Below are 14804 nucleotides of genomic sequence, written 5' to 3' on the forward strand. Positions count from 1 at the left end.
CTATAATAAAAGTAAAATGGGATAATGTCATTAAAAAAGGCACAAAGTGTTCTTGAGATCCCTGCAAGACTCAGCAGGCTGCAAATATTTAGGAAAATCTGAGACAGCATAAAACTAATTGAAATAAGAACAAAATGCCCACTGAAGGGGAGAAAAGAAGAGAAAATTAGCCAGAGAAAGCAACACCTTCCCTTTTATTAGATTCACAGCACCTTTTTAAAGTCCAACCTCTCTTTGAAAAATGTTTTTTTGTTATTAACTTCCTCATTAGAAAACAGACAAACGCTGTCCTTGAAAGGTATGTTTCTCCTTGGTACTGCGCTCAGTCCTCGGGCTGCACTGTGTGGTTTACCAGCAGCAGTCAAATCCAGCATCTCAGAGGAGAGTGCTGTGAAGGCCAGGAGGTAATCAGCTAGAGCCTCCTATACTACATACATACATACATACATATATATATATATATATGCATATATATACATATATGTACACACATATTTACATTTTTTAACGAAAATAATATAGGGTTTACAAAGCTCTATTAATTCTTTAAAGTTACATAGGCAAGGTCTACGCTTCAGTATAATCATTTTTTACTTTGGATTAAAGTGGGAATTTTAGCCCTAAAAATAGATTTAAGGTTACCGAACAGAGGCCATATAGCAACACAGACTTGATAAATCTTGATCGTCATATAACTAGACATATGTTGTTGTTATCCTTATGCTGGGTGCTACACATCCCCCATCAATTATCTTCATTTTAACTATAATACAAAAGCAAATTAGTTCACTGAAGTAATCTTCTATTCATTACATTAGCACATATGCCAAATTATACTAACTGCACGATAATCTCTACGTTCAGAGGCTATATTTTTAGCGTGTGCTCATCTCTGCTTCATTAAATACTGCAAGCAACCACAAAAAAAGGAATGCATGTTGTACAGCAAGAGAGAGAACAATGATCTGCAGGGTGACATCTTCCAGGGCAACCAAAGACAAAACAAGTCAGAGAAACAAACCTTACGAGAGATATAAAACTAATTTGCAGTGACATTTAATATATAGTTTTTTTATCGGAAGGAATACATTTAAGTCACAGTTACATGGAAAAACACATAGACTGTGAAATTCCAGGCTTTCTCCTAGAATATTCAAAATGCTCATCAAAAGTCAATTAGTACAGTAAAGATGGCCACCAGGTGACTGAATAAACAGAATGTCATTTAGTATTTTAAAAACAGATTCTGGGAGTAGAAGCTACCACCAAAATATCCAGAAATCTGAGTTAACTGGTACTCTACTTTGCATACTTGATACTAATAAATATAATAGGTGTTTACAGAGACTATGAATGCAGGGCAATAGCCTAAGGGATAGTCACGGAAAAGAAGAAACGAACACAATCCTGCTGGAGGGAGTACACAGACCTCCTGCTGTTGTTCTGGTCCCCCCCATCCCCCAAACAACAAGGGCCATCTCTTTGGGAAAGAAATCTTTCAATAGCTGAAGCCCATTCCTCTGCCCCCACAAGACCCTAGAGAGCCCAGTGGAAAGTCTCTCAGATGCTGGTATGATTCTTGATCACCAAACTGGACAGGTCCTCTTCATGGCCTCTCAGGTTCTGACAGGCACAACCTCCTTCCCACAGAAGGGGTTAGCACTGTCTGTGAAGCCACAAATGAGGGAACTCTAGAAGGATTAGAAGAAGGAGGTATCTGATGAAAAGGCACCTGCAAGTCTGAAATCCTCTTTGGTGAGGACACTGTACATGCGCTGAGGCAGAGCCCGGGAGTAGGGAGCGGGGCGGGGCACGGTCGTGCGCAAAATGAGCTCCCGGCCCGCAGCGGGTGGGAAGTCTGCCGCCAGGTTCTGCCTCTTCTCTTCTGGGGGGACCATCCTCTTCAGATCCTCCTCCGGCGGAGCCATGGCTGCAGCCTTGAAGAGAATCACATGCTAGTTCAAGAGCAGGCCGAATGCTAAACTCAGATCATTTTGAAGGACAGCTGAATAAGCATGATAAATACATTAAAATGTTCTACATTACTCAGTAATGCAGTCAGTTATGTTATGATTGCTCAAAAATCACAACACAGAAAATGCAAGAAGCTTGAAACACTGCATGAGCAGCCAGAGATTACAAATAAACTGGTGACACAGACAGAAGATAATGACTGCCAGGCAATCTGCTTTGGAAAGTGAGGGCCATATTCAGACATCTGATGAAGAGGGACAATGGAGCTGTTCTGGTTTCTATACATTTCTTCTAGCAATGACCCAAGTCCAAGTCTGATGTCCTCAGTCCAGTAAGGAAATGCTGCTCTCCAGAGTCTGGAAAGATGATTTTTTTACCGATTCTTTCAATTCTTTTTAAGGTTCATTTGTCAAATTAAAACTGAGGACACTGGTTTTGTTTGCTGGGTGGGTGACTAACGTAACGCGGAAGTGATAGAGGTCCATGAAATGTAGCAGTGGCCACAAAAGAGAAGTTCTCAATATTAAAGGCATCTATGTTTTCATTAAAATTGAATAAAATACATATTCAACTAGAGCTTTCATTTTAACTCTGATCACTATGTTTCTTTCACAATACCATCAATTTGGGAAAAAATAATTGTTTTGGCAATGGAAATATGAAATCATGTTATGCTAAACACCAGCAAGAAAGGTATGCCAAACCCAGACTGCTAAAGAGGTGGTTGGTTAGTCTTAATGACCTTATGAAGTTAGAGGGATGGGAAGGAACAAGGAACTGTGAGGGACAAAGGCTATTTTGTTACCTCATCAGAAGATTCAGTCAGCTTGAGAAAGGGTGAGAAAAGAAACAGTGATGAAAGGGAAACAAGCAAGATGGTTTAAAAAGAGCTAGACAAGAGACTGCAAGATTATTTCAGAGACAGCATGCACTACGTTAAGGAACATGATCCTATCAAAAGAATATCAAGACAAAAACACACCACATACAACACACCTAGCCGTCCAACTGAGCAGACAAATCTCACTACTCATGCATCTGATGGCTAAAGAGGCAACGTACAGAGTGTCACTTAATGGGGAAATGATTCAGCAAAAATCTAGCTCTTTTCCCAAAGATACTAAAAAAAGTACTCATGTCTTGAAAAATAGATAACCCAATGAATTTAAGACTAGATGTCTGACTTATTCAATTTAGAAAGACTAAGGCAAAATCCAATCAGTGGTCTGTTTGCTGAATTCCATTTAAATATGGATATACCACTGACAAATAAAATCATGATGAAAGTTTATTAAAATGTATGATTTTAAGGAAAAGTTCTAAATATGTAAAATTACTGTAGGCTATAAAATATTTTCAGTGAAATTTTATAACTTTAAAAAAGTTAACATCTTGATTTAATAGAATTGATATAAAGTATCAATTATGAAAAATTATGTGAATAAATTTGAATGGTTTCTATTAATTAGCCAGATATTTAAGAGGTGAGTTTAAAAATGTACCAACCAGGTGCTTGTTATATGGATTACAGTCTGCCAATTCCCTAAAAACATTCACTTCAAGGTTTGAAAGTTTAAAATATTTTAAAATTATATAAAGTGGGATGAATGTACAATTTCAGTATCCATTAAAGGGGATTAGCTATACAATGAGCCCAGTGAAAAGATGATACACTCTTATATTTACTAATGCAGAAAGATAATTACATTGAGCGGAAAATAAGAACAAAGTAAACTATGTAATATAATCCTATTTTGTAAAATTTACATATATTTGTATATACTAGATGTTAAATGTTGGCAGTGATCACCAGTGGGTAGTGAGATTAATGTGATTCATTTTTCAGTGTCATTAATTTTTCATTATAATTCTCTGTATTATCCAAATTTTTACAGTAAGACTTTACTTACAGTCTCAGGGAAAAAGCTTATTTCCATATTGGGGAAAATAATTTTGCTTACGTATTTAGAACAATGAGAGTGTTGTACTCTCAGCATTAAAAATATTTTATAAATACTTCAGATTTTAAATCGTCTTAACACACAGGTTTTTAAAAATGAAAGAATTTTTGCAGTATAAGGAAAATTCATATTGTTGTTAACAAGGAAATGTGCTTATAAGCACTGGCTAGTAAACTGACAAATATATCACAGGATGTGAAAACAGACTTGGTTCTGGTTTCATGCCAGAGAGAAAAACAAAATAAATCAAAGTAAGCATGTATTGTTTTCGAGAACTTTAATTTATAAGGAAATATTTGGTTTTTAACTTGAAATCCTTAAATTTAGCGGGCCACCCCATAAATAATCTCAGGTTTTAGTTCTTGCTAAAATTCCTATCAGTATATTTGGCTATGATTTTGAATATATTCAAATTCAATATATTCAAATTCATATATTCGATGCACTCCAGACCTACTCAAAGGAGATTATGAAGTTTTTATTCCATGTGTAAACCCACGAAAATTCTTTTTCTCATTTGACTGTGAGAATTATACCTTCAAAACTGGGCCATTCTAGTGTCATCACAGTGCTACATAAGGGGCACCCTGTATTTAGTACACTTCAAAATACTTTTATCATAATCTTTACTATTAATGAGTCCTGATGTGAGAATCACCTACGGAATACCAGCACCTCTTAACCAGTAAACAAGATCAGTACAGAGAGAATCAACCCAAAGTATAACTAATACCATCCTCATAAAAATCCAAATCGTAACAGTTTTAGAATGTCAGAGGTACTATACGATTTTTTAAATTTTTATCAGTAGAGCTAATGACCCAGGAAAGTTTTCAAATTGAGCTTTCTTTCTGTGCTGAAGACTGTTTTCCATAGTCCTAAAAATCTGAATCTTGCTCTTCCTTCTTAGGAACCCTCTGAACTTAGATCTCTTCACCATTATAAGAATAGTTACATTTACTAACTCCAAGCTAAGTTGTGAATCCATTGCAGTACATGGAGTTTAAAACTGGTAAAACTAAACTCTAATTTGAAAGTAGTAAACATTTTTTCCACAGCACAGCACTGGCCATTGCTAAACAAGTCCCTATCAGATTCATTAACAAGGAATTTCAGGCCATTTTAACTTCTGAAATTTAGGTACTAAAATAAACTTATCATTTTATTTAAACATGTAAGAAAGCAGATGGATTTCAAAGACTAAAAAGTTACTGTTGAGAGTCATTATTTCTTCAGTGTTCGAATCCAATGCTGTTATTAGCAGCTGTAGAATCGGCCATGTGTGGGAATCAAAACAGTACCTTACTGAGCAGAGGCCTGGAGAGATCATGACACAGTCAATAAGGAATCTCACATACCCTCTGAGCATTCACAAACAGCTTGTGAATGATCCTGCCAGCGTGTCCTCTTCCTGCACCGACAACTAACACCTCAGGTTGCTCCAAAAGGCAACTCACAAACCTGGAAGAGAGAGGTAATGAAAGGATAGAAAACGAGCTGCTCAGTTCACACTGGGTCAATCCTCCCTGATTCATTTCGGGGACAGACCATCAAAATGATACCGGCGAACCCTACACCAAGGCTGGAGTGGAAATTTTTTAACAGGACAGATCGACATTTGGAATTAAAATCGACTCAAATGACAATCTTACTGCCTTTCAACTGTTTTTGTAAATTTTTTTAAAAGCCCATCTCTGTCAAAGTGTAAGAAAAAATATTCAGTCTATTTCTTTCAGACTATAGAAGATGCTACACTAAATAAAAGATTTTTTAAAATATTTTTAACAACAAAAACCATGTTTAATTTATACAGCAAAGCAATGGTCCTTATTTCTCATTTTTGTTCTTTTAAGGTGTATGAGTGAGTGTGAGTGTGTGTGTGTGCATGTGCTTAAAATACATGTTGTGCTGGGCAAAGTCTCAATTGTAAGCTGTGCCATTATGTGCTGGAAACACTCTACTTCCAAGTATATCACAGACAACGTATGGTGGAGCTAAGAGAGTCGAAGGCACAGAGCCACCAACTCTGCACCACCTGCTCACTAACTCATACTGCTATCTTAGAAACAATTCCTGTGATTAGAGCATATTCTTCTCATTTAAGAGGAAGGAATTTTCAAGAGCAAAGAAGGCTGGGCGAAAATTTCAACAAAAGATATAATATTCAAACAAGAACTTGTTAAAAGCTATAGCAAATGCCATGTCACATAATATTAATTATTTATCATCAATAATGCCATTTCTCATGGAAAGACTGATGAAAATTTTAGTTATAACAAATTCAAGCTGCTCAAGTAGCTAATTTGGAAACACTTTATCACCTATTGAAACAACATCGTCCTTTCAAGTACCTCAGGCAAAAAATGGACAGGGACCCACAGTGACAGGCTCCCTTCGAAATGGTCCAAATCTTGGAAGGAGGAAAAGACTGACCCAATAACTTGCCTCATCATGGAGAGGCCATCTGGTCACTCTTTCAAAACACATTCACAAAGCACAGAAGGTATGCACATTTGCTACCACAAATCTTGTTCAGAAGATTTAGTAACTCTTTAGTAAATCTTGTGTAAAAACTAGGAATATTCAGCAGAAATAGTTTCAGAACACCTCTGCCTGTACTTAAGGAACAGTGAGAGTGGAAAGCAAAGCTCTGGGGCCCTGCAAGTAACAAAGAGTAAACAGCCAGTTCCTCCACAGGCAACTACTCCAAGAGCAAACAAGGACACTCCTAGAAAGAGAGACCTGGAAGCCTTCGTTCTAAAAGTGGGAGGAATGGAAACACGTGGCAAATACTCAAGAGATACAGGAGAGGTCAAATCCTATGATAAATATTTCTCTGTCTCTAGCCAATGTTTGTTACAAAAAATAGAGGAACACTACAAGAGATTCTCAATATTTTACAAAAATTTTCTAAAGAGAGTGGTGGCTTTTCCTATTTGCAGATAAAAATGAGTTAATCAGATAGCAATTACCTTTCAAGATCTTCCTTTTCCTCCTCTTGTTCACATTTCTCAGTTCCAAACTTGGCTTTCAGTGAGCGGGCTCTAGCAATTATAGCTTCTACATTAGTAACTTGATGGATGATCTCCTAACAGTGCGAAAGGACAGAGTCATACATTGGAAGACAGCAAAAAGCCTTTAAAAAATGTATCTTTAAAATAATTATTGCCAACTGGGGAGAACACTTGGAAAGATCAGACTTACTTCCAATTTCTTGTCTTCTGGATTGGGGAAGTGCAAAACTTTACTGGAATGAGATATTATTTGCTTTATAATCTTCTTAACTGAAGAAATGTTTTCCAGACTTTCTATTTTTAAAAATATCAAAGCCATCATTAGATAAGTTAGGCAAAATCTACTTTTATTTTGGAAATGAACTAATGACTAATCAAATAAGACATTTACCTTCCTCCTTTACCTTGAGTACGGCTGCATGAATTACACACGGTAACAGGTGCCTAGCAAGGTCTGCAGGTTTCTGTACTGCCAGATAGTGCAGCACCTGAAGGAGACATGAAGTGAGATAACTGATCAATGCAGTTGTCAAAGAATAAAGCAGCCATTTATCGGGTCGGCCAACAGGTTCGTTCACTTTCTTCCGTGAGATGGCTCTAGCAGCAACTTAGTTTTAACTTCATTCGAAATAATTTTGTTAGATCGTATGTGACAGCTGTCATATCAGTGTGCATTTAAAAAAAGACTTAGCAAAATTGGTGGATTTTTGTGTAGCCATTTTAATATTGAAGATGGAAGAAAAAAAGCAACATTTTTGGCATATTATGCTTTATTATTTCAAGAAAGGTAAAAACGCAACTGAAATGCAAAAAAAAGATTTGTGCAGTGTATGGAGAAGGTGCCGTGACTGATCAAACACGTCAAAAGCGGTTTGAGAAGTTTCGTGTTGGAGATTTCTTGTTGGATGATGCTCCACGCTCAGGAAGACCAGTTGAAGTTGACAGGGATCAAATTGAGACATTGAGAACAATCAACGTTATACCACGCGGGAGATAGATGACATACTCAAAACATCCAAATCGAGCGTTGAAAATTTGCACCAGCTTGGTTATGTGATGTTTGGGTTCCACATAAGTTAAGCGAACAAAACCTTCTTGACCATATTTCTGCGTGTGATTCTCTACTTAAACGTAATGAAAACGTTCCGGGTTTTTGTTTGTTTATTTATTTATTTATGGCTGCATTGGGTCTTCGTTGCTGCATGCAGGCTTTCTCTACTTATGGCAAACGGGAGCTACTCTTTGTTGCGGTGCACGGGCTCTAGTTGTGGCACATGGGCTCAGTAGTTGTGGCTTGTCGGCTCAAGCGCAGGCTCAGTAGTCGTGGCGCACAGGCTTAGTTGCTCCGTGGCATGTGGGATCTTCCCAGACCAGGGCTCGAACCCGTGTCCCCTGCACTGGCAGGCAGATTCTTAACCACTGCACCACCAGGGAAGTCCCAAACGTTCCATTTTTAAAACAGACTGTGATAGGCAATGAAACAATACAACAATGTGGAATGGAAGAGATCGTGGGGCAAGCGAAATGAACCACCACCAACCACAACAAAGGCTGGTCTTCGTGCAAAGAAGGTGATGTTGCGTATATGGTGGGATTGGAAGGGAGTCCTCTATTATGAGCTCCTTCCAGAAAACCAAATGATTAATTCCAACAAATACTGCTCCCAAAAAGACCAACTGAAAGCAGCACTCAATGAAAAGTATCCAGAATTAGTCAACAGTAAATGCATAATCTTCCATGAGGATAATGCAAGACCACATGTTTCTTTGATGATGAGACAAAAACAGTTACAGCTTGGCTGGGAAGTTCTGATTCACTAGTTGTATTCACCAGACATTGCACCTTTGGATTTCCATTTATCTCGGTCTTTACAAAATTCTCTTAATGGAAAAAATTTCAATTCCCTGAAAGACTGTAAAAGGCACCTGGAACAGTTCTTTGCTCAAAAAGATAAACCGAAGGCACTTTTTGGCCAACCCGATGAAAGAGTACCACTGAACTCACATCTGTAACAAGGGTAGAGATGAGCTCTCTTCTCTTCTCTTAGTACCTACCGCTGCTCATTCAGGTAAGTAGCTGCTACTCCCAAAGGTAAGAATAATGTTACTGAAATCATCTAAGAACTTCAGTCCTTAATAATGGTGAATACTCTCATAATTTTTTTTCCTACTTCCATATGTAATACATGCAGATTAGGAAAATACAAAGAAAATTAAAACCACCTGAAAATTATACCACCTAGAAATAATAATTGTTAGTGGTGGAGCATTTTCATTCCAGGGTTTTTTAAAGATTTTGAATATACATAATATATTAAGCGAACTAATATCAAGTATGTAAAATACTGTTTTGTAACCTGCATTCCTCAGTTAAGATTTCTAAACATTGCTAGTGACCTTCCTCTAAATTTTTTGGTTTTATTGTTTTCTAAAATGGAAATTGTTTTATTATTTTTCTGATTAAAAAAAACACACAGAAAAGTATGTATAACACTTGGACCCTACCTTTAAGCTCTTTATTCAACAGCAGTAAAGACAAAAGAAATATCATCTCAAAATATGAGCCTGGCTGATAAATGCTCACAGATCTCAAAAGTACATAAGTAAATACAAAGAAGTATAATGCAAAAGTTCTCTAGAAATCCTACTTCCTAAGGAACAACACAGTTTTGTGTTTTTCTTCTCAGACTTATTTCTATAAACACAAAGATACAGATGCATATGCAATTTCTTAACAAAAACTCATACACAATTTCATAACTTGCTTTGCTCATTTAATGATTTATGTTTAAAATTATTTGCCTTGGAGGGTTTTGCGTTTTGAAACGTTTTTAAAATTAAAAAACTTTTTAAAAATACACATACCCGGAGTATTTTATAAATACACAAAACACAAACACTCGTTTATACACCAATGAGCTTAAGAAACAGATCACCAGTACTTTCCAAGTCCCCCTTGTGCCCTCCCTTCTTTCATTTTTCTTCATAGCTGTCTCACATATGTACGTAGCCCTAAACAATGTGTTGCTTAGTTTTGTCTGGTTTTAATTCTTTGTATAAATGGATTGCTTCTGGTTATGCTCCTCAGTGACTTTTCATTCAGCATTATTTCTGAGATGCATAGATGTTAATACTGATACATGCTCTAGTCTACTCATTTTCACTGCTGTATTAAAATGCCCCCCCCATTTTTTGGCTATTAAAATAATGTTCCTGTCACACTATTTCATATGTTTGTGGTGCACATGTAGAGGAATTTCTTCAGGATATCTATCTAAAAATAGACAATGCCAAAATTATTATTTTTCAAATACTGAAGTCATATTCCAAATTATTTTACCAAGTATTTGAACAGATTTACATTCTTATATAGAGTAATAATATGAGTTCCCACTGTTGAACATCCTTGTTAACACTATTCCAAATGCTGTTTTCCTTAACTCACAGAAAAACAAATTTCCAAGAATACAAAATATTTGTACACGCTTTGCCTACATTGACTTGCTAACCTTTTACCTCATCTCTTTTATCACAGGTATCTCTCCTCCTCTGTAGGTGCATAAAATATATACACACATACATTTTTTTCTGAATAATTTGAGATCAAGTTCCATATACGATGTCCCTTTAACTCCAAGTATCTGTGTGTATTTCCTAAAATTAAGAATGTAGTTAAACTAAATTAACACTGATCAAATACTTTTAATCTAAGCTATTATCCTTAGTACAACTTTGTCAATTGACTGAATAATGTCTTTTATAACCTTTTCCCACCACCATACGGGATCCAGTTAAAGATCATGCATTGGCTTTAGTTATCACACCTCTCTAATCTCAATGAATCTGGAAGTTTTCCAGTCTGTCTTTTATAACATTGACATTTTGAGTATAGTCATCCTCCCTTTTTTGGTGAACTAAATTCCATACTTTATTCCTATTTCCTTAGTTTTAAGGATTGAGATATAATTTACATACCATAAAATTCACCACTTTAAAATGTACATTTCAGTGGTTTTTAGCATATTTGCAAGTTTATGCAACTATCACCACTATCTAAGTCCAGAAAATTTTCATTACCCCAAAAAGAAACCCAGTGGCCAAAAGCAGTCACTACCCCCAATCCCCCAGCAACTACTAAACGAACTTTCCTTCACCATGGACTTGCCTATTCTGGATAATCCATGTAAGTGGAACCATGTAATATGTGGCCTTGTTTCTGGCTTCTTTCACTCAGCATAATGCTTTCAAGGTTCATCTGTGTTACAACATATATCAGAACTCCATTTTTATGGCTGAGTTATATTCCATTGTATGGATATACAACATTTTGCTTATCTATCCATCAGTTGATAGACATTTGGATTAGTTTCACTTTGGGGCTATTATGAATAATGAGGCTCTCAATATTTGTGTACAAAGTTTCCTTAGTTTTTATCTAATGTCCCTTTCCTATTCCAGGATCCCATCCAGGATATCACATTATATTTAGTAGTAATGTTTCTAGGCTCCCCTTGGATGTGACAGTTTCTCAGACTTCCTTGTTTTTACTGGCCTTAGACAGTTTTGAGGAATTCTAGTCTGGTATTTTGTAAAAAGTCCCTCAATTATGACTTATTTGCTGTTTTTCTGATAATTAAACTGCAGTTATATGTTTTGAGGAGGAAGACCAAAGAGGCAGAGTGCCATTTTCATCATATCAAGATGTGACTTATTATCCCTGTTGTCTCCCTTGCTCACCTGGCTAAGGTGGTGTTTGTCAGGTTTCTGCACTGTACAGCTACTCATTTCCCCTATGCTGCACACTGTACTACAGAAGGAAGACACCGTGCACAGCCCACACTTATGGAGTGCAGAGGTATGCTCCATTTCCTTGATGGCAGAGTAGATTTAGAGTTCTTATGCATGGGAGATTTGTCTCTCCTCTCCAATTTATTCCATGATTTATTTTTATCGCTATAGACTCAAGGATATTTATATTTTGATTATAATCCAATACTTTTTTATTATTGTGCAAATTGTTCCAGTGTTGGCCATTGGGTAATCTTTCAGTTGGTTCCTGTGTTTCTTTAATCTTCTCCCACAGTTGTGTGTATTTTGGTTTTTTTAGCTCTTTTTAAAACACAGTGTTTCTCATTTGGGGTTTCTCTAATGTTTCCTCATTATTAGATGCAGATTATGCACTCTTGGACCAAACAGTACATAAGTGATGCTGGACCCTTCAGATTATCACATCTCAATGCAGACAATCTGCCCCTTATTGGTGATATTCATTTTGATCATTCAGTCAAGGTACTGTCCCATTTCTCCAGTGCATACTTATTATTTATTCCCTTGCAATTCAGAAGTATAATCTGTAAAGAGCCACTTTAAAACCATGCAAGTATGACACTCTTCACCCAGATTTCCACCTAGACTTAATATCTATGGATGATTCTTACCTGAACCAGTTACAATAAATATGGTTGTAAAATGAAGTTTCCAACTCCAACGTATCCTCTATATTTATCATTCATCTTTGTGCTGAAATGCCCTCCCTTCTCTCCCATTTCTTTATTTATCTACATATTATCAATGTGGACCCATGGGTTATGATTTCTATCCAATGGTTTATAATTCATTACTGTCCTTATCTGGCACTCAAATTGTCCAGATTTGGCCAGTAAGAGCCCCTTCAACCTAGCTACTTATGAAATGCCCCCATCTTTTTAAAAAACACTTCCTTATTTTCTGGCAACACATGATCTTCCATATATCTTACACCTTCCCTGCCCCAATCCTGAAATCAGCCATTTCTCTGAAAAAAGCATGGTTCCTTTTAGTAAGGAATGTTCTAGAAATCAAAATATATGTGCTCACTGCTGCCAGGATGTCACTGCTTCTAGATCCCTACAGAAGTGAGCTAGGAAATGTATGCTTATATATATACATATGTACATACCCACATACCTATCCGTATTTTAGAAACCTATGAGTCCATACCAATACCTCCAATTCCAATCACTGCCACTGGGTCTTCTTTGCCTTCCTCAATTCCACGTTTGCATCTCACTTCCACAATGAGAATTCTGGCTCCCAACAATACCAAATTACTCATTTGCTCAAACAATAATCCATCCACAAGTTTCAGAATTGCTTACCCGTATCACTATAAAAACAAACCTAGAAAGTACGAGTTTAAGATTTGTTTCCTGTGGTCTCCCGCCACCCACCACACCTGAAGGTATACAGTCAAACATATCTTTTGTCCATAAATTACCTGAATTAGATTTCTTCCTCCCACTCCATCCCCCTTTCAGTGCAGATGTTATTCATTTGAAATACAGCTAGTTTATCTCAGCTTGCTTTCAGTCTTAGGTTATTTCCCCTATTTCTATTCTTCTTAAGTTTTGAATGTAGACCATTACATTCTTCCAGAGTCAAATGTATACAGAAAGCACACTCTTTTCTAAGTGTAACCCCTGCCCCCCATATTCCTTCCACTCTATCTTTCCCTCCCCCTCCAAACCTTCTGGGTAACTAATTTCAGTGTTTTCTGGTTTATCCTTACTGAGTGTCTTTTTGTAAACATAAATAGATATGTTTTCTTAATTGCCGCCCCCCCCCCGTTTTTTTAAACACAAAATGAAGCTATACTCTTATACTTTATTTTTATACTCGTTTGTACTTTTCTTTACTATACTCCTTGATACTCTTTTATACTTTACTTTTATACACTTTTATATTTCTCTCTTAAAAACATATCCTAGAAGCTGGTTTCTATCAGTTAATAAAGGTTTTTCTCCTTTTTTCTTTTTCTTTTTTAAACCGCTACACAGTACTCAGTTATGTAGATGAACCACAGTGTATTCCACAAAGCTCCTAAGTTTGGGCATGTAGATAGTTTCCATATTTTGTAATTACAAGTAATGCAGCAATGAATAACTTAATGCATCTGTATTTTTGTTCTGTTGAAAATATTAGGGTAAATTCCTAGAAATGGGATTGCTTTAGGTGAAAGGGTAAATGCATATGTAAATTTTGTTAAATACTGCCAAATTCCCCTCCACAGGGGCTTGGACCATCTAGCCTCTTACCAGTACTGTATGAGAGGGCCTGGTGCCTCATGGCCTCACTATTTATCAAGCTTTTGAATTTTTGCCAATCTGATTGTGAGTAACGATTATCTCAGTACAGTTTTAATTTGCATTTCTCTTATCATGAATGAAGTTGAACATCTTTTGATAGGTTTAAGGGTAATTATCCTTTTCATGGTGAGTTCTCTACTCATATCTCCTGACCATTTTTCTATAGTATTTGGCCCTTTATCTGCAATACATATTCTCCCAGTTTACAAATATTTCTCTCGGTTTATCATTTGTCTTTTGAATTTACTTTTCTTTTTGTCATGCAAGAGTTTTTTTTTTTAAACAAATTCTATCAATCACATTTTTAACTGCATCTCGGTTTTGACTCCTTTCTCTAAATTCAGGTTACAGAGGAATTCACCCATGTTTTCTTCTAGTGCTCCTACAGCTTCGTCTTCAGTCCATTCTTGTCTATGGTATATGAGAGAGAACTAATTTATCTTTTTCCAAAAGGTTATTGTTATCTCAAGACCATTTATTAAAAAGGCCATCTATACCCCAGTGACTGAGATGCCATCTTCATCATATACTAGATTTCCACATGTAGTTATGGACTTTTCCATTCTGTTTCACTGAGCTATTTATGCGCCAGTATCACATTATTTAAATAGTGAGGCTTTGTACTGTGCTTTAAAATCTGGTTGGGTTAGTTGCCACCCTTTCCCTCCCTTCCCCCATAGCTCTTTCTTTTCAACCTGTTCGTAGCTATTCCTGCATGTGCTTTTTAAACAA

At 36.5% G+C, this 14804-nt stretch overlaps 1 protein-coding gene across 4 annotated transcripts in view; it reads right to left on the reverse strand.

Annotated features, from left to right (window-relative positions):
* Positions 1–493: 493 nt before the first annotated feature.
* Positions 494–14804, reverse strand: part of RAB3GAP1 (RAB3 GTPase activating protein catalytic subunit 1) — a 125464-nt gene continuing 111153 nt past the window's right edge. The window contains exons 20-24 of one of the 4 annotated variants that reach the window (XR_003793872.1): positions 7354–7437; positions 7140–7243; positions 6908–7023; positions 5294–5396; positions 494–1937 (exon numbers count right to left, since the gene is read on the reverse strand). Coding sequence is in view for 3 of the 4 variants with exons in the window: in XM_029224788.1 (XP_029080621.1) it covers positions 1701–1937; positions 5294–5396; positions 6908–7023; positions 7140–7243; positions 7341–7437 (657 nt within the window). In the remaining variant the exon portion in view is untranslated. Of the gene's footprint in view, positions 1938–5293; positions 5397–6907; positions 7024–7139; positions 7244–7340; positions 7438–14804 lie in introns of all 4 variants that reach the window. The other 3 variants (XM_029224788.1, XM_029224790.1, XM_029224789.1) reach the window with 3 other exon arrangements.

The sequence above is a fragment of the Monodon monoceros genome, unplaced genomic scaffold (genome assembly GCF_005190385.1).
Source record: "Monodon monoceros isolate NGI ecotype Baffin Bay Population unplaced genomic scaffold, NGI_Narwhal_1 Super_Scaffold_16, whole genome shotgun sequence".
Lineage (NCBI taxonomy): Eukaryota > Metazoa > Chordata > Mammalia > Artiodactyla > Monodontidae > Monodon > Monodon monoceros.